The 19,050-nt window shown below is 39.4% G+C and overlaps 1 protein-coding gene across 1 annotated transcript in view; it reads left to right on the top strand.

The window, feature by feature from the left end:
* LOC128644857 (cholesterol 24-hydroxylase) overlaps window positions 1-18,711 on the top strand; it is a 118,698-nt gene extending 99,987 nt beyond the window's left edge. Inside the window, exons 13-15 of the mRNA XM_053697478.1 lie at window positions 5,937-6,025; window positions 6,110-6,176; window positions 18,265-18,711. Coding sequence (XP_053553453.1) covers window positions 5,937-6,025; window positions 6,110-6,176; window positions 18,265-18,414 — 306 coding nt within the window. The 3' untranslated portion in view covers window positions 18,415-18,711. The remainder of the gene's footprint in view (window positions 1-5,936; window positions 6,026-6,109; window positions 6,177-18,264) is intronic.
* Window positions 18,712-19,050: the final 339 nt, after the last annotated feature.

The raw sequence follows: 19,050 nt of genomic DNA, 5'->3' as shown, positions 1-19,050 counted from the left end.
TTCGAATGTATTCATTTCGGATTCATTCGGACTCGAATAAATTCAGATGTATTCGGTTCGGATTAGATTAGTAAATTCGGAAGTTTGGTATGTGTTAGGTGGGATGTGCTGTGTATTACACTATTATGTACTGTATATTAGGTGTAACCCATCTGAATCAACATAAGTACCAACCTTAAAGTTAGAAAGATTTGTCTAGGACTACAGTTAAACAGTACTGGCCTATTCTCACAAAGTGTGGCTAAAAAGTTATAACACAGATATATCCAAAAGTAAGAATATACCTAATTGCAAGAACATACAAATTAAAAGAAAGGTTGTGGGAGGCGCCAAAGGCAGTCTGCTGAAAAACTAATTAATCTTCATAAAATATAACTATATGTAGATTATTGCACAGGAATAGCCAACTCAGTTATAAAATGATCAATTCACCATGTATGAGACTCCAAATAATAAGCTTAAGTCAGTTTAACATTATACAAAATTCAATACATATAAAAAATACAAGTAAAATATGATTTAATTAATCTATTGACACAGGTGTCTTTAACAATAAAACAAACTTACTACTCGTTTAAAAATTATTGGCAAGTTATCTCTACTTAAAAAGCATTAACTAGATATGTGATTTATCCATATAGTATCTATTATTCAAAATGGAATCTAAATAGTAACACCTCGCAGAAAAATAAACTTAGTATCCTATTGCATACAATGTAAAATTGACAAATTCCCATACATTTAATCAAAGTCCCAGTTCTTAGGTGTATTCATTTACTCAGCACCTTTTTCTAATCAGTTCGTTTGGTATATGATTTTACCCAACCGTTGCTGTAAACAAGATTTTTTGCTCTGTATTGCTTGTAATAACAAAGTTGTAGCAAAGTCGTACCTGCAGGTTTTTTTAAAGGTGTGTTTAAACTTGGTACCTTGTTAGTAAGTTCTCTGTTGTAAAACCACGTCCGCTTTATTTCAGAAATAGCAGAGTGGGGGAATGTTGTACTTTGAACCTCTGTCCCCTATTGACGAAATCCACTTCCTCCGCTGATGTGTTATTTTTGATTAAATGATTGATTAAATGTATGGGACTTTGTCAATTTTACATTGTATGCAATAGGATACTAACGGCTAGATTTAGAGTTTTGTCGGTAAAGACCCGCGTAGCTAACACTGCTTTTTTTTCCAGGGCACCCTTAAGACAACGCTGGTATTTAGAGTTGTCTGAGGGGCTGCGTTAGGCTCAGAAAAGGGAGCGTTGAGCCTAATTTAGCTCCACTTCAACCCTCAATACCAGCGTTGCTTACGGTAGCGGTAAGCTGGAAAAACGTGCTCATGCACGATATCCCCATAGGAAACAATAGGGCAGATTGGGCTGAAAAAAAACCTAACACCTGCAAAAAAAACAGCGTTCAGCTCCTAACGCAGCCCCATTGTTTCCTATGGGGAAACACTCTCTAAGTCTACACCTAACACCCTAACATGAACCCCGAGTCTAAACACCCCTAACCTTACACTTATTAACCCCTAATCTGCCGCCCCCGCTATTGCTGACACCTGCATTATATTATTAACCCCTAATCTGCCGCTCCGGACACCGCCACAACCTACATTATCCCTATGAACCCCTAATCTGCTGCCCCTAACACAGCCGACCCCTATATTATATTTATTAACCCCTAATCTGCCCCCCCAACGTCGCCGCTACCTTACCTACACTTATTAACCCCTAATCTGCCGACCGGACCTCGCCGCCACTATAATAAATATATTAACCCCTAAACCGCCACACTCCCGCCTCGCAAACAATAGAATAAATAGTATTAACCCCTAATCTGCCTTTCCTAACATCGCCGCCACCTACCTACAATTATTAACCCCTAATCTCCTGGCCGCACCGTCGCCGCTACTATAATAAAGTTATTAACCGCTAAACCTAACTCTAAGCCTAACCCAAACACCCCCTAACATAAATATAATTTAAATGAAACGAAATAATATTCCTAAAATTAACTAAATTAATCCTATTTAAAACTAAATACTTACCTATCAAATAAACCCTAATATAGCTACAATATAACTTATAATTACATTGTAGCTATTTTAGGATTTATATTTATTTTACAGGCAACTTTGTATTTATTTTAACTAGGTACAATAGTTATAACTATTTAATAGCTACCTAGTTAAAATAATTACAAAATTACCTGTAAAATAAATCCTAACCTAAGTTACAAATACAACTAACACTACACTATCATTAAATTAATTAAATAAATTACCTACAATTAGATAAATTAAAATACAATAAAATAAACTATTCTATAATACAAAAAACAAACAAACACTAAATTACAAAAAATAAAAAAGAATTACAAGAAGTTTTAACTAATTACACCTAATCTAAGCCCCCTAATAAAATAAAAAATCCCCCCAAAATAAAAAAATGCCCTACCCTATTCTAAACTACCAAAGTAATCAGCTCTATTACCAGCCCTTAAAATAGCTTTTTGCGGGGCATTGCCCCAAAGTAATCAGCTCTTTTACCTGAAAATAAAAATACAATACCCCCCCAACATTACAACCCACCACTCACATACCCCTACTCTAACCCACACAACCCCCCCTTAAAAAAAACTATCTCTAACCCCCTGAAGATCTCCCTACCTTGATTCGTCTTCACCCAGCCGAGCCAAATTCTTCATTCAAGGTGCGCAGAGGAGGTCCTTGATCCGGTAGAAGTCTTCATCCAAGCGGGGCAAGAAGAGGTCCTCCATCCGGTAGAAGTGTTTAATCCAGGCGGCGTCTTCAATCTTCATCCATCCGGAGCGGAGCCATCTTCAAAGGAGCTGACACAGAGCCATCCTCTTCAACCGACGACTTCCCGACGAATGAAGGTTCCTTTAAGGGACGTCATCCAAGATGGCATCCCTTCAATTCTGATTGGCTGATAGAATTCTATCAGCCAATCGGAATTAAGGTAGAAAAATCTGATTGGCTGATGCAATCAGCCAATCAGATTAAAGTTCAATCCGATTGGCTGATCGGAACAGCCAATAGAATGCGAGTTCAATACGATTGGCTGATTGGATCAGCCAATCGGATTGAACTTCAATCTGATTGGCTGATTGCATCAGCCAATCAGATTTTTTCTACCTTAATTCCGATTGGCTGATAGAATTCTATCAGCCAATCAGAATTGAAGGGACGCCATCTTGGATGACGTCCCTTAAAGGAACCTTCATTCATCGGGAAGTCGTCGGTTGAAGAGGATGGCTCCGTGTCGGCTCCTTTGAAGATGGCTCCGCTCCGATCCAGATGGATGAAGATTGAAGACGCCGCTTCTACTGGATGGAGGACCTCTTCTTGCCCCGCTTGGATGAAGACTTCTACCGGATCAAGGACCTCCTCTGCGCACCTTGGATGAAGAATTCGGCTCGGCTGGGTGAAGACGACTCAAGGTAGGGAGATCTTCAGGGGGTTAGCGATAGGTTTTTTTAAGGGGGGTTTGGGTGGGTTAGAGTAGGGGTATGTGGGTGGTGGGTTTTAATGTTGGGGGGGCATTGTATTTTTATTTTCAGGTAAAAGAGCTGATTACTTTGGGGCAATGCCCTGCAAAAAGCCCTTTTAAGGGCTGGTAATAGAGCTGATTACTTTGGTAGTTTAGAATAGGGTAGGGCATTTTTTTATTTTGGGGGGATTTTTTATTTTATTAGGGGGCTTAGATTAGGTGTAATCAGTTTAAACTTCTTGTAATTCTTTTTTTTTTGTTTGTAATTTAGTGTTTGTGTTTTTTTGTATTATAGAATAGTTTATTTTATTGTATTTTAATTTATCTAATTGTAGGTAATTTATTTAATTAATTTACTGATAGTGTAGTGTTAGGTGTATTTGTAACTTAGGTTAGGATTTATTTTACAGGTAATTTTGTAATTATTTTAACTAGGTAGCTATTAAATAGTTATTAAATATTTAATAGCTATTTTACCTAGTTAAAATAAATACAAAGTTGCCTGTAAAATAAATATAAATCCTAAAGTAGCTACAATGTAATTATTAGTTATATTGTAGCTATATTAGGGTTTATTTGATAGGTAAGTATTTAGTTTCAAATAGGATTAATTTAGTTAATTTTAGGAATATTATTTTGTTTCATTTAAATTATATTTATGTTAGGGGGGTGTTAGAGTTAGAGTTAGGTTTAGGGGTTAATAACTTTATTATAGTAGCGGCGACGGTGCGGCCGGGAGATTAGGGGTTAATAATTGTAGGTAGGTGGCGGCGATGTTAGGGAGGGCAGATTAGGGGTTAATAATATTTATTATAGTGTTTGCGAGGTGGGAGTGCGGCAGTTCAGGGGTTAATACATTTATTATAGTGGCGGCGAGGTCCGGTCGGCAGATTAGGGGTTAATAAGTGTAGTTAGGTAGCGGCGATGTTGGGGGGGCAGATTAGTGGTTAATAAATATAATATAGGGGACGGCGATGTTAGGGGCAGCAGATTAGGGGTTCATAGCTATAATGTAGGTGGCAGCGGTGTCCGGTCGGCAGATTAGGGGTTAAAAATTTTTATTAGAGTGGCGGCGATGTGGGGGGGCCGCGGTTTAGGGGTACATAGGTAGTTTATGGGTGTTAGTGTACTTTGTAGCACAGTAGTTTAGAGCTTTATATTCCGGCGTTAGCCCATAAAGCTCTTAACTACTGACTTTTTTTGGCTGTAGGAGTCTTGTCGGTAGAGGGTCTACCGCTCACTTCTTCCAAGACTCCAAATACCGGCGGTAGCCTGGAGTCGCGGTGAGGAAGTGAGCGTTAGACCCTTTCCTGGCTGACTCTGAATATCAGCGAGCAGCCAAAAGCAGTGTTAGGACCCCTTAACGCTGCTTTTGACGGCTAAAGCAGAACTCTAAATCTAGGTGTAAGTTTATTTTTCTGCAAGGTGTTACTATTTAGATTCCATTTTTAATAATAGATACTATATGGATAAATCACATATCTAGTTAATGCTTTTTAAGTAGAGATAACTTGCCAATCATTTTTAAACGAGTAGTAAGTTTGTTTTATTGTTAAAGACACCTGTGTCAATAGATTAATTAAATAATATTTTACTTGTATTTTTTATATGTATTAAATTTTGTATAATGTTAAACTGACTTAAGCTTATTATTTGGAGTCTCATACATGGTGAACTGATCATTTTATAACTGAGTTGGCTACTCCTGTGCACTTATTAACATAAGTACCAACCTCACAGGTACCAGCTACACAATATGCACAGAGCTAGCAGAGGTATATAACCTAATATACAGTACATAACACTAGTGTAATACACAGCACATACCACCTAAGTACCAACCTCACAGGTACCAGCTACATAATGTGCCCTGCACAGAGCTAGCAGAGTGATATAACCTAATATACTGTACAATACTAGTGTAATTGTGATTAGTCCATGGCCATTTGAATGTATATATCAAAACATAGAGAATAACAACTGTAAACAAATTAAAGTGTATATGATAAGTATATTATGCTGCTAAGTGAATAAAAATAATCCTGCTGCTCCCTGTGCAGACCTGCTAGTGGCCCTCCATATCCTTATTTTGAAAGCCCATGTAAGATTATTTACCTTATCTACTGTCCCCCAGCACTGAAGTGTGTTTTTTTCTAACCCTGCACAGACTATGTGTAACTATAATAGCTTAATACAAGAAATAATAATCTTTTAAAGAGACTATTCTAGCGCAAAAGTTGCATGTTCTTATTTATAAGAGGGGATTATTTTTGTACTCCTGGGTTGTGTAGTTGTGTAACACTTTTTATTCCAGCAAAGATAACTACTCAAAGGACATAGCTGGATTAAAAAAAAAAAAAAAACTAAAAAAAAAAACCTGAAAGTTTTCTTTTGTTGTAATATAATGGTCTAATCCCTGTGTCTATAGCTGAACTCTTATGTGATGGGAAGAATGGAGACATTTTATAAGGATCCGCTCACCTTCGACCCAGAGCGATTCAGTCCAGATGCCCCCAAGTGAGTATTTGGACCCTACATACTAAATGTTATATAGTTTTTTAAGTATATTAATAAGCCGTTTAACTTTTTTTTCCCTAACAGGCCATACTTCACGTATTTCCCTTTTTCCCTTGGTCCGCGCTCCTGTGTTGGTCAGGTGTTTGCCCAGGTAGGTAGATGTACACAAATCCATACACATAGCAGCACATAGTCACAGTTCTCCATAGTACCTATACTGAAACATACAACCCATAAATACCCGCTTCAGTCCTCACAAACTGAAGGTCCCATGTCTACAGGTTCTCTGTCTAGCCTTTTTTACTTAATATGTGTCTACATCTGATCCCAGATCAGGATCATGGTCCTCTGTATTCCCTTTATGCTTATTCACTCTTGTCCAGACCCATAACCTCTACCCTTACCTTAAAGGGACATTGTACTCAAAAATGTTCTCATTTACATCTAAAAGATCATGTTTCATCTATCTATCTATCTATCTATCTATCTATCTATCTATCTATCCATCTATTTATTATTATTATTATCATTTATTTGTATAGCGCCACCAAATTCCGTAGTCTGATTATCTATCATCTATCTTTCTTTCCCTCTATCTATCTATCTATCTATCTATCTATAATCCATCTATATATCTATCTATTTATCTATCTATCTATCTATCTATCTATCTATCTATCTATCTATCTATCTATCTATCTTTTTCACATATTAAAATCCTGCTCTTTTCATAATAGAAAAACATGAGTACTATGTCTCTTTAAGCTATCCTACAATTGATTTCCCTGCATGCAATCTGCTTCTTCTTCTGGCACAGGATCCTGGGCAGGGACATAGAAGGGTCAAGAATGAAGGGCAATACTACAGCCTCTATGTATGAAGCCGTCTACTTTCCTGCATTCGCCAGCCCAATACGCTCGCCTAAGCTCGCTTACCATCGCTGCCGCGGACCTGAATACGTTCGCCAAAGTTATCAAGAAAGCTGTCAAGAAGCTGTGAACCAAGTATGGTGCGATGAGCAGCGGACTGTTGTTAACTAACAGTCATCGATCTGGCTGCTCATCGGCTTCTTCGCAGCTTTCTTGCTAGCCTGTCACTAAGCATCCACACTAAACTATACTGTTTTACCCCCTAAACCGCCGCTCCCGGAGCCCCCCGAACCTAAATAAAGTTATTACCCCCTAAACCACCACTCCTGGACCCAGCCGCAACTATAATAAATATATTAACCCCTAAACCGCCGCTCCCGGACCCCACCGCCACCTACATTATACCTATTAACCCCTAATCTGCCGCCCTCAATACCGCCGCCACCTATATTAAAGTTATTAACCCCTATCCTGTGGATCCCGGCCCCTGCCGCCACTAAATAAATTGTTTAACCCCTAAACCACCGCTCCCGGACCCCGCCGCAACTAAATAAAGTAATTAACCCCTAAACCGCCACTCCTGGAGCCCTCCGCAACTCTAAAAAATATATTAACCCCTAAACCGCCGCCCCCGGACCCCGCCGCAACTAAGTTAAATGTTTAACCCCTAAACCGCCGCTCCCGGACCCGCCACCACCTATATTAAACTTATTGACCCCTAAACCTAAGTCTAACACTAACACTAACACCCCCTAACCTAAATACATATTACTATTATTAACTAAATTATTCCTATTTAAAAATAAATACCTGTAAAATAAACCCTAAGATAGCTACAATATAACTAATAATTATATTGTAGCTAGCTTAGGGTTTATTTTTATTTTACAGGCAAGTTTGTATTTATTTTAACTAGGTACAATAGTTATTAAATAGTTATTAACTAGGATTCTATCAGCCAATCGGAATTAAGGTAGGAAAAATCTGATTGGCTGATCCAATCAACCAATCGGATTGACCTCACATTCTATTGGCTCTTCCGATCAGCCAATAGAATGCGAGGTCAATCCGATTGGCTGATTGGATCAGCCAATCGGATTGAGCTTCAATCCGATTGGCTGATTGAATCAACCAATTGGATTTTTCCTACCTTAATTCTGATTGGCTGATAGAATCCTATCAGCAAATCGGAATTTGAGGGACGCCATCTTGGATGACGTCCCTTAAAGGAACCTTCATTCGTCTGGTAGTCGTCGGGCCAGCTGGATGTTCCGTGTCGGAGGATTGAAGCTCAATCCGATTGGCTGATCCAATCAGCCAATCGGATTGACCTCACATTCTATTGGCTGATCGGAACAGCCAATAGAATGCGAGGTCAATCCGATTGGCTGATTGGATCAGCCAATCGGATTTTTCCTACCTTAATTCCGATTGGCTGATAGAATCCTATCAGCCAATCGGAATTCGAGGGACGCCATCTTGGATGACGTCCCTTAAAGGAACCTTCATTCGTCGGGTAGTCGTCGGGCCAGCTGGATGTTCCGCGTTGGTGGTCTGCAAGATGGAGCCGCGGTTGGATGAAGATAGAAGATACCGCTTGGATGAAGACTTCTACAGGATGGAGGACCTCTTCGGCCCCGCTTTGATGAAGACTTCGGCCGGATGGAGAACCTCTTCTTGCCCCGCTTGGATGAAGAATTCGGCCCAGCTGGGTGAACACGGCTCAAGGTAGGGTGATCTTCAGGGGGTTAGTGTTAGGTTTTTTTTAAGGGGGGGTTTGGTTGGGTTAGAGTAGGGGTATGTGGGTGGTGGGTTTTAATATTGGGGGGGTTGTATTTTTTTTTGCAGGTAAAAGAGCTGATTACTTTGGGGCAATGCCCCGCAGAAAGCCCTTTTAGGGGTTGGTAAAAGAGCTGATTACTTTGTAATTTAGAATAGGGTAGGGCATTTTTTTTATTTTGGGGGCTTTATTATTTTATTAGGGGGCTTAGATTAGGTGTAATTATTTTAAACTTCTTGTAATTCTTTTTTTATTTTCTGTAATTTAGTGTTTTGTTTTCTTTGTACTATAGTTTAGTTTATTTCATTGAATTTAATTTTAGGTAATTGTAGTTAATTTATTTAATTAATTTAATGATAGTGTAGTGTTAGATTTAATTGTAACTTAGGTTAGGATTTATTTTACAGGGAATTTTGTAAGTATTTTAACTAGGTAATTATTAAATAGTTAATAACTATTTAATAACTATTGTACCTGGTTAAAATAAATACAAAGTTGCCTGTAAAATAAAAATAAATCCTAAAATAGCTACAATATAACTATTAGTTATATTGTAGCTATCTTAGGCCTAGATTTGGAGTTCGGCGGTAAAAGGGCTGTTAACGCTCCGCGGGCTTTTTTCTGGCCGCACCATAAATTTAACTCTGGTATCGAGAGTTAAAACAAATGCTGCGTTAGGCTCCAAAAAAGGAGCGTAGAGCATTTTTACCGCAAATGCAACTCTCGATACCAGAGTTGCTTACGGACGCGGCCGGCCTCCAAAACGTGCTCGTGCACGATTCTCCCATAGGAAACAATGGGACTGTTTGAGCTGAAAAAAAACCTAACACCTGCAAAAAAGCAGCGTTCAGCTCCTAACGCAGCCCCATTGTTTGCTATGGGGAAACACTTCCTACGTCTGCACCTAACACTCTAACATGTACCCCGAGTCTAAACACCCCTAACCTTACACTTATTAACCCCTAATCTGCCGCCCCCGCTATCGCTGACCCCTGCATTACACTTTTAACCCCTAATCTGCCGCTCCGTAAAACGCCGCCACCTACGTTATCCCTATGTACCCCTAATCTGCTGCCCTAACATCGCCGACCCCTATGTTATATTTATTAACCCCTAATCTGCCCCCCACAACGTCGCCGACACCTACCTACACTTATTAACCCCTAATCTGCCGAGCGGACCTGAGCGCTACTATAATAAAGTTATTAACCCCTAATCCGCCTCACTAACCCTATCATAAATAGTATTAACCCCTAATCTGCCCTCCCTAACATCGCCGACACCTACCTTCAATTATTAACCCCTAATCTGCCGACCGGAGCTCACCGCTATTCTAATAAATGTATTAACCCCTAAAGCTAAGTCTAACCCTAACACTAACACCCCCCTAAGTTAAATATAATTTTTATCTAACGAAATAAATTAACTCTTATTAAATAACTTATTCCTATTTAAAGCTAAATACTTACCTGTAAAATAAATCCTAATATAGCTACAATATAAATTATAATTATATTATAGCTATTTTAGGATTAATATTTATTTTACAGGCAACTTTGTAATTATTTTAACCAGGTACAATAGCTATTAAATAGTTAAGAACTATTTAATAGTTACCTAGTTAAAATAATAACAAATTTACCTGTAAAATAAATCCTAACCTAAGTTATAATTAAACCTAACACTACCCTATCAATAAAATAATTAAATAAACTACCTACAGTTACCTACAATTAACCTAACACTACACTATCAATAAATTAATTAAACACAATTCCTACAAATAAATACAATTAAATAAACTAGCTAAAGTACAAAAAATAAAAAAGAACTAAGTTACAGAAAATAATAAAATATTTACAAACATAAGAAAAATATTACAACAATTTTAAACTAATTACACCTACTCTAAGCCCCCTAATAAAATAACAAAGCCCCCCAAAATAAAAAATTCCCTACCCTATTCTAAATTAAAAAAGTTACAAGCTCTTTTACCTTACCAGCCCTGAACAGGGCCCTTTGCGGGGCATGCCCCAAGAATTTCAGCTCTTTTGCCTGTAAAAAAAAACATACAATACCCCCCCCAACATTACAACCCACCACCCACATACCCCTAATCTAACCCAAACCCCCCTTAAATAAACCTAACACTAAGCCCCTGAAGATCTTCCTACCTTGTCTTCACCATCCAGGTATCACCGATCCGTCCTGGCTCCAAGATCTTCATCCAACCCAAGCGGGGGTTGGCGATCCATAATCCGGTGCTCCAAAGTCTTCCTCCTATCCGGCAAGAAGAGGACATCCGGACCGGCAAACATCTTCTCCAAGCGGCATCTTCGATCTTCTTCCATCCGGTGCGGAGCGGGTCCATCTTGAAGCAGGCGACGCGGATCCATCCTCTTCTTCCGATGTCTCCCGACTAATGACGGTTCCTTTAAGGGACGTCATCCAAGATGGCGTCCCTCGAATTCCGATTGGCTGATAGGATTCTATCAGCCAATCGGAATTAAGGTAGGAATTTTCTGATTGGCTGATGGAATCAGCCAATCAGAATCAAGTTCAATCCGATTGGCTGATCCAATCAGCCAATCAGATTGAGCTCGCATTCTATTGGCTGTTCCGATCAGCCAATAGAATGCGAGCTCAATCTGATTGGCTGATTGGATCGGCCAATCGGATTGAACTAGATTCTGATTGGCTGATTCCATCAGCCAATCAGAAAATTCCTACCTTAATTCCGATTGGCTGATAGAATCCTATCAGCCAATCGGAATTCGAGGGACGCCATCTTGGATGACGTCCCTTAAAGGAACCGTCATTAGTCGGGAGACATCGGAAGAAGAGGATGGATCCGCGTCGCCTGCTTCAAGATGGACCCGCTCCGCACCGGATGGAAGAAGATCGAAGATGCCGCTTGGAGAAGATGTTTGCCGGTCCGGATGTCCTCTTCTTGCCGGATAGGAGGAAGACTTTGGAGCCTCTTCTGGACCTCTTCAGCACCGGATTATGGATCGCCAACCCCCCCTTGGGTTGGATGAAGATCTTGGAGCCAGGACGGATCGGTGATACCTGGATGGTGAAGACAAGGTAGGAAGATCTTCAGGGGCTTAGTGTTAGGTTTATTTAAGGGGGGTTTGGGTTAGATTAGGGGTATGTGGGTGGTGGGTTGTAATGTTGGGGGGGGGGTATTGTATGGTTTTTTTTACAGGCAAAAGAGCTGAACTTCTTGGGGCATGCCCCGCAAAGGGCCCTGTTCAGGGCTGGTAAGGTAAAAGAGCTTGTAACTTTTTTAATTTAGAATAGGGTAGGGAATTTTTTATTTTTGGGGGCTTTGTTATTTTATTAGGGGGCTTAGAGTAGGTGTAATTAGTTTAAAATTGTTGTAATATTTTTCTTATGTTTGTAAATATTTTTTTATTTTCTGTAACTTAGTTCTTTTTTATTTTTTGTACTTTAGATAGTTTATTTAATTGTATTTATTTGTAGCAATTGTGTTTAATTAATTTATTGATAGTGTAGTGTTAGGTTAATTGTAGGTAATTGTAGGTAGTTTATTTAATTATTTTATTGATAGGGTAGTGTTAGGTTTAATTATATCTTAGGTTAGGATTTATTTTACAGGTAAATTTGTTATTATTTTAACTAGGTAACTATTAAATAGTTCTTAACTATTTAATAGCTATTGTACCTGGTTAAAATAAATACAAAGTTGCCTGTAAAATAAATATTAATCCTAAAATAGCTATAATATAATTATAATTTATATTGTAGCTATATTAGGGTTTATTTTACAGGTAAGTATTTAGCTTTAAATAGGATTAATTTATTTAATAAGAGTTAATTTATTTCGTAAGATGTAAATTATATTTAAGTTAGGGGGGTGTTAGTGTTAGGGTTAGACTTAGCTTTAGGGGTTAATACATTTATTAGAATAGCGGTGAGCTCCGATCGGAAGATTAGGGGTTAATAATTGAAGGTAGGTGTTGGCGATGTTAGGGAGGGCAGATTAGGGGTTAATACTATTTATTATAGGGTTAGTGAGGCGGATTAGGGGCTAATAACTTTATTATAGTAGCGCTCAGGTCCGCTCGGCAGATTAGGAGTTAATAAGTGTAGGCCAGGTGTCGGCGACGTTGAGGGGGGCAGATTAGGGGTTAATAAATATAATATAGGGGTCGGCGGTGTTAGGGGTAGCAGATTAGGGGTACATAGGGATAACGTAGGTGGCGGCGATTTGCGGTCGGAAGATTAGGGGTTAATTATTTTAAGTAGCTTGCGGCGACGTTGTGGGGGCAGGTTAGGGGTTAATAAATATAATATAGGGGTCGGCGGGGTTAGGGGCAGCAGATTAGGGGTACATAAGTATAACGTAGGTGGCGGTCGGCAGATTAGGGGTTAAAAATTTTAATCGAGTGGCGGCGGTGTGGGGGGACCTCGGTTTAGGGGTACATAGGTAGTTTATGGGTGTTAGTGTACTTTAGGGTACAGTAGTTAAGAGCTTTATAAACCGGCGTTAGCCAGAAAGCTCTTAACTCCTGCTATTTTCAGGCGGCTGGAATCTTGTCGTTAGAGCTCTAACGCTCACTGCAGAAACGACTCTAAATACCAGCGTTAGAAAGATCCCATTGAAAAGATAGGCTACGCAAATGGCGTAGGGGGATCTGCGGTATGGAAAAGTCGCGGCTGAAAAGTGAGCGTTAGACCCTTTAATCACTGACTCCAAATACCAGCGGGCGGCCAAAACCAGCGTTAGGAGCCTCTAACGCTGGTTTTGACGGCTACCGCCGAACTCCAAATCTAGGCCTTAGGGTTTATTTTATAGGTAAGTATTTATTTTTAAATAGGAATAATTTACGGCTAGATTTAGAGTTGAGCGGTAGCCGTAAAATCCAGCGTTAGAGGCTCCTAACGCTGGTTTTAGGCTACCGCCGGTATTTGGAGTCACTCAAAATAGGGTCTAACGCTCACTTTTCAGCCGCGACTTTTCCATACCGCAGATCCCCTTACGTCAATTGCGTATCCTATCTTTTCAATGGGATTTTTCTAACTCCAGTATTTAGAGTCGTGTCTGAAGTGAGCGTTAGAAATCTAACGACAAAACTCCAGCCGCAGAAAAAAGTCAGTAGTTAAGAGCTTTCTGGGCTAACGCCGGTTCATAAAGCTCTTAACTACTGTACTCTAAAGTACACTAACACCCATAAACTACCTATGTACCCCTAAACCGAGGTCCCCCCACATCGATTACATTTTTTAACCCCTAATCTGCCGACCGCCACCTACGTTATCCTTATGTACCCCTAATCTGCTGCCCCTAACACCACGGACCCCTATATTATATTTATTAACCCCTAATCTGCCCCCCACAACGTCGCCGCCAGCTACCTACACTTATTAACCCCTAATCTGCTGTCCGCACGCCGCCGCCAGCTACATTATCCCTATGTACCCCTAATCTGCTGCCCTAACATCGCCGACCCCTATATTATATTTATTAACCCCTAACCTGCCCCCCACAACGTCGCCGCCACCTACCTACAATAATTAACCCCTAATCTGCCGACCGCAAAGAGCCGCCAGCTACATTATAGCTATGTACCCCTAATCTGCTGCCCCTAACACCGCCGACCCCTATATTATATTTATTAACCCCTAACCTGCCCTCCCTAACATCGCCGACACCTAACTTCAATTATTAACCCCTAATCTGCCGACCGAATCTCGCCGCTATTCTAATAAATGTATTAACCCCTAAAGCTAAGTCTAACCCTAACACTAACACCCCCCTAAGTTAAATATAATTTACATCTAACGAAATTAATTAACTCTTATTAAATAAATGATTCCTATTTAAAGCTAAATGCTTACCTGTAAAATAAATCCTAATATAGCTACAACATAAATTATAATTATATTATAGCTATTTTAGGATTAATATTTATTTTACAGGTAACTTTGTATTTATTTTAACCAGGTACAATAGCTATTAAATAGTTAAGAACTATTTAATAGCTAAAATAGTTAAAATAGTTACAAATTTACCTGTAAAATAAATCCTAACCTAAGTTACAATTAAACCTAACACTACACTATCAATAAATAAATTAAATACAATTCCTACAAATAACTACAATGAAATAAACTAACTAAAGTACAAAAAATAAAAAAATATTTACAAACATAAGAAAAATCTTACAATAATTTTAAACTAATTACAACTTCTCTAAGCCCCCTAATAAAATAACAAAGCCCCCCAAAATAACAAAATGCCCTACCCTATTCTAAATTACTAAAGTTCAAAGCTCTTTTACCTTACCAGCCCTGAACAGGGCCCTTTGCGGGGCATGCCCCAAGAAGTTCAGCTCTTTTGCCTGTAAAAAAAACCATACAATACCCCCCCCCAACATTACAACCCACCACCCACATACCCCTAATCTAACCAAAACCCCCCTTAAATAAACCTAACACTAAGCCCCTGAAGATCATCCTACCTTGTCTTCACCTCACCAGGTATCACCGATCCGTCCGGAATTAAGGTAGGAATATTCTGATTGGCTGATGGAATCAGCCAATCAGAATCAAGTTCAATCCGATTGGCTGATCCAATCAGCCAATCAGATTGAACTTGATTCTGATTGGCTGATTCCATCAGCCAATCAGAATATTCCTACCTTAATTCCGATTGGCTGATAGAATCCTATCAGCCAATCGGAATTTGAGGGACGCCATCTTGGATGATGTCCCTTAAAGGAACCGTCATTCTTTAGTTGGACGTCGCCGGATGAAGATGGGTCCGCGGTGGAGGTCTTCAGGATGGAGCCGGTCCTCATCGGATGAAGAAAGAAGATGCAGCTTGGAAGATGATGGTTGCCGGTCCGGATCTACTCTTCTTCCCGGATAGGATGAAGACTCCTCTTCTGGACCTCTTCAGCCACCGGATGATGGATCGCCAGCCCCCGCTTGGGTTGGATGAAGATTTTGGAGCCAGGACGGATCGGTGATACCTGGTGAGGTGAAGACAAGGTAGGATGATCTTCAGGGGCTTAGTGTTAGGTTTATTTAAGGGGGTTTGGGTTAGATTAGGGGTATGTGGGTGGTGGGTTGTAATGTTGGGGGGGTATTGTATGTTTTTTTTTACAGGCAAAAGAGCTGAACTTCTTCGGGCATGCCCCGCAAAGGGCCCTGTTCAGGGCTGGTAAGGTAAAAGAGCTTTGAACTTTAGTAATTTAGAATAGGGTAGGGCATTTTTTATTTTGGGGGGCTTTGTTATTTTATTAGGGGGCTTAGAGTAGGTGTAATTAGTTTAAAATTGTTGTAAGATTTTCCTTATGTTTGTAAATATTTTTTTATTTTTTGTAACTTAGTTCTTTTTTATTTTTTGTACTTTAGTTAGTTTATTTCATTGTAGTTATTTGTAGATATTGTATTTAATTAATGTATTGATAGTGTAGTGTTAGGTTTAATTGTAGGTAATTGTAGATATTTTATTTAATTAATTTAATGATAGTGTAGTGTTAGGTTTAATTGTAACTTAGGTTAGGATTTATTTTACAGGTAATTTTGTTATTATTTTAACTAGGTAACTATTAAATAGTTATTAACTATTTAATAGCTATTGTACCTGGTTAAAATAATTACAAAGTTACCTGTAAAATAAATATTAATCCTAAAATAGCTATAATATAATTATAATTTATAGTGTAGCTATATTAGGATTTATTTTACAGGTAAGTATTTAGCTTTAAATAGGAATAATTTATTTAATAAGAGATAATTAATTTCGTTAGATGTAAATTATATTTCACTTAGGGGGGTGTTAGTGTTAGGGTTAGACTTAGCTTTAGGGGTTAATACATTTATTAGAATATCGGTGAGCTCCAGTCGGCAGATTAAGGGTTAATAATTGAAGTTAGGTGTCGGCGATGTTAGGGAGGGCAGATTAGGGGTTAATACTATTTATTATAGGGTTAGTGAGGCGGATTAGGGGTTAATAACTTTATTATAGTAGCGCTCAGGTTCGGTCGGCAGATTAGGGGTTAATAAGTGTAGGCAGGTGGAGGCGACGTTGTGGGGGGCAGATTAGGGGTTAATAAATATAATATAGGGGTCGGCGATGTTAGGGCAGCAGATTAGGGGTACATAGGGATAATGTAAGTAGCGGCGGTTTACGGAGCGGCAGATTAGGGGTTAATAATAATGTGCAGGGGTCAGCGATAGCGGGGGCGTCAGAATAGGGGTTAATAAGTGTAAGGTTAGGGGTGTTTAGACTCGGGGTACATGTTAGAGTGTTAGGTGCAGACGTAGGAAGTGTTTCCGCATAGCAAACAATGGGGCTGCTTTAGTAGCTGAACGCGGCTTTTTTGCAGGTGTTAGGTTTTTTTTCAGCTCAAACAGCCCCTTTGTTTCCTATGGGGGAATCGTGCACGAGCACGTTTTTGAGGCGTAAGCAACTCTGGTATCGAGAGTTGAAGCTGCGTTAAATATGCTCTACGCTCCTTTTTTGGAGCCTAACGCAGCCTTTATGTGGACTCTCAATACCAGAGTTATTTTTATGGTGCGGCCAGAAAAAAGCTGGCGTTAGCTTTTCGGGTCGTTACCGACAAAACTCCAAATCTAGCCGTTAGTTAATAATAGTAATTTTTATTTAGATTTATTTAAATAATATTTAAGTTAGGGGGGTGTTAGGGTTAGGGTTAGACTTAGGTTTAGGGGTTAATAAGTTTAATATAGTGGCAGCGGTGTAGGTTGGGCAGGATAGGGGTTAATAAGTTTAATATAGGTGGCGGCGGTATAGGGGGGGTGCAGGATAGGGGTTAATAAATATAATGTAGGTGGCAGCGGTATAGTGGGGCAGGATAGGGGTTAATAAATTTAATATAGGTGGCGGCGGTATAGGGGGCGGCAGATTAGGGGTTAATAGGTATTATGTAGGTGGCGGCGGGGTCCGGGAGCGGCGGTTTAGGGGTTAATAAGTATAATGTAGGCGGCGGCGGTGTAGGGGGGACAGATTAGGGGTGTTAAGACTCGGGGTACATGTTAGGGTGTTAGGTGCAGACGTTCCCATAGGAATCAATGGGATATCGGGCAGCAGTGAACATGAGCTCTCGCTGCTGTCAGACTCCCATTGATTCCTATGGGATCCGCCGCCTCCAGGGCGGCGGATTGAAAACCAGGTACGCTGGGCCGGAAAAGTGCCAAGCATACCTGCTAGTTCTTTGATAACTAGCAAAAGTAGTCAGATTGTGCCGAACTTGCGTTCAGCACATCTGGAGTGACGTAAGAATCGATCTGTGTCGGACTGAGACCGGCGGATCATAGCTTACATCACTATATTCTACTTTTGCCGGTCTCTAGCCTTTGATAACTAAGGCGAATCAGACTCGCCACAAATACGCTGCGGAATTCCATTGTATTTGCAGCTTGATAACTAGAGGCCATCGTCTCTTTGCATTAAGGCAGCCAAGCACATATATCAGAAGACCATCCCTGTCACCGAAGGGAAGGACTCTAACGGGTTCTGACTCACTGGTCATGTGATACCCTCATTACATTTATTTTAAAATGCATTTTGGTCTTTTTTTTCCTTTGCTCAGATGGAGGCTAAAGTGGTGATGACTAAACTGCTGCAGCGATTTGAGTTCCAGCTGGTTGAAGGACAGAGCTTTAAGATTTTAGACACTGGGACCCTTAGACCCATGGACGGGGTAATCTGCAGAATAAAGCCCCGAAGAGTCAATAAATGAAGTCAATAAAATAGCAGATTATCAACATCAAGTTTTTTTTTAACAATAATTACTGACTTTCTATTTTATTTTTCTTATAAACTGTTCTAGCAGCTACATTTGATATGTTTTTATAAGTGAATTTTACATGGTAGAGAGTTTTATAAAGCTATTGCATAGAACCACATAACTTCTAATTGGCAATAAGATGTAGAATAAATGTTAAACCATTTTATATACAATTTTCTCTATGATGATGAAGAAAATAAATGAACATAAACAGAATCACTCTATAAATAAAGTGGTTAAGAAAAAATATTGAACTTTGTCAGAACTTCAATATGTGACGCAGATATTTTACAGTTTTTGTCTGTCAGAGCTTTTAGAGCAGCTCAGGGGATTGGTTCAGTTAATATGATTTGCAAAATACTTGTATCTGATGCCACTACTGTAAAGTGGGTGCCCATGTTGCAGTTCAGACACCCTCCCTGTTGTTGGTTTGCACTTAGCACTGTGGAATCTGATAATAGTCTATTTAAAATTAAACTTTCATGATTCAGATAGAGCATGCAAATTCAAGCAACTTTCTAATTTACTCCTATTATTAATTTTCCTTCATTCTCTTGGTATCTTTATTTGAAAAAGCAAGAATGTAAG

The sequence above is a fragment of the Bombina bombina genome, chromosome 1 (assembly GCF_027579735.1).
Source record: "Bombina bombina isolate aBomBom1 chromosome 1, aBomBom1.pri, whole genome shotgun sequence".
In the NCBI taxonomy this organism is placed as follows: Eukaryota; Metazoa; Chordata; class Amphibia; order Anura; family Bombinatoridae; genus Bombina; species Bombina bombina.
This window is presented reverse-complemented; position numbering and strand designations above follow the sequence as displayed.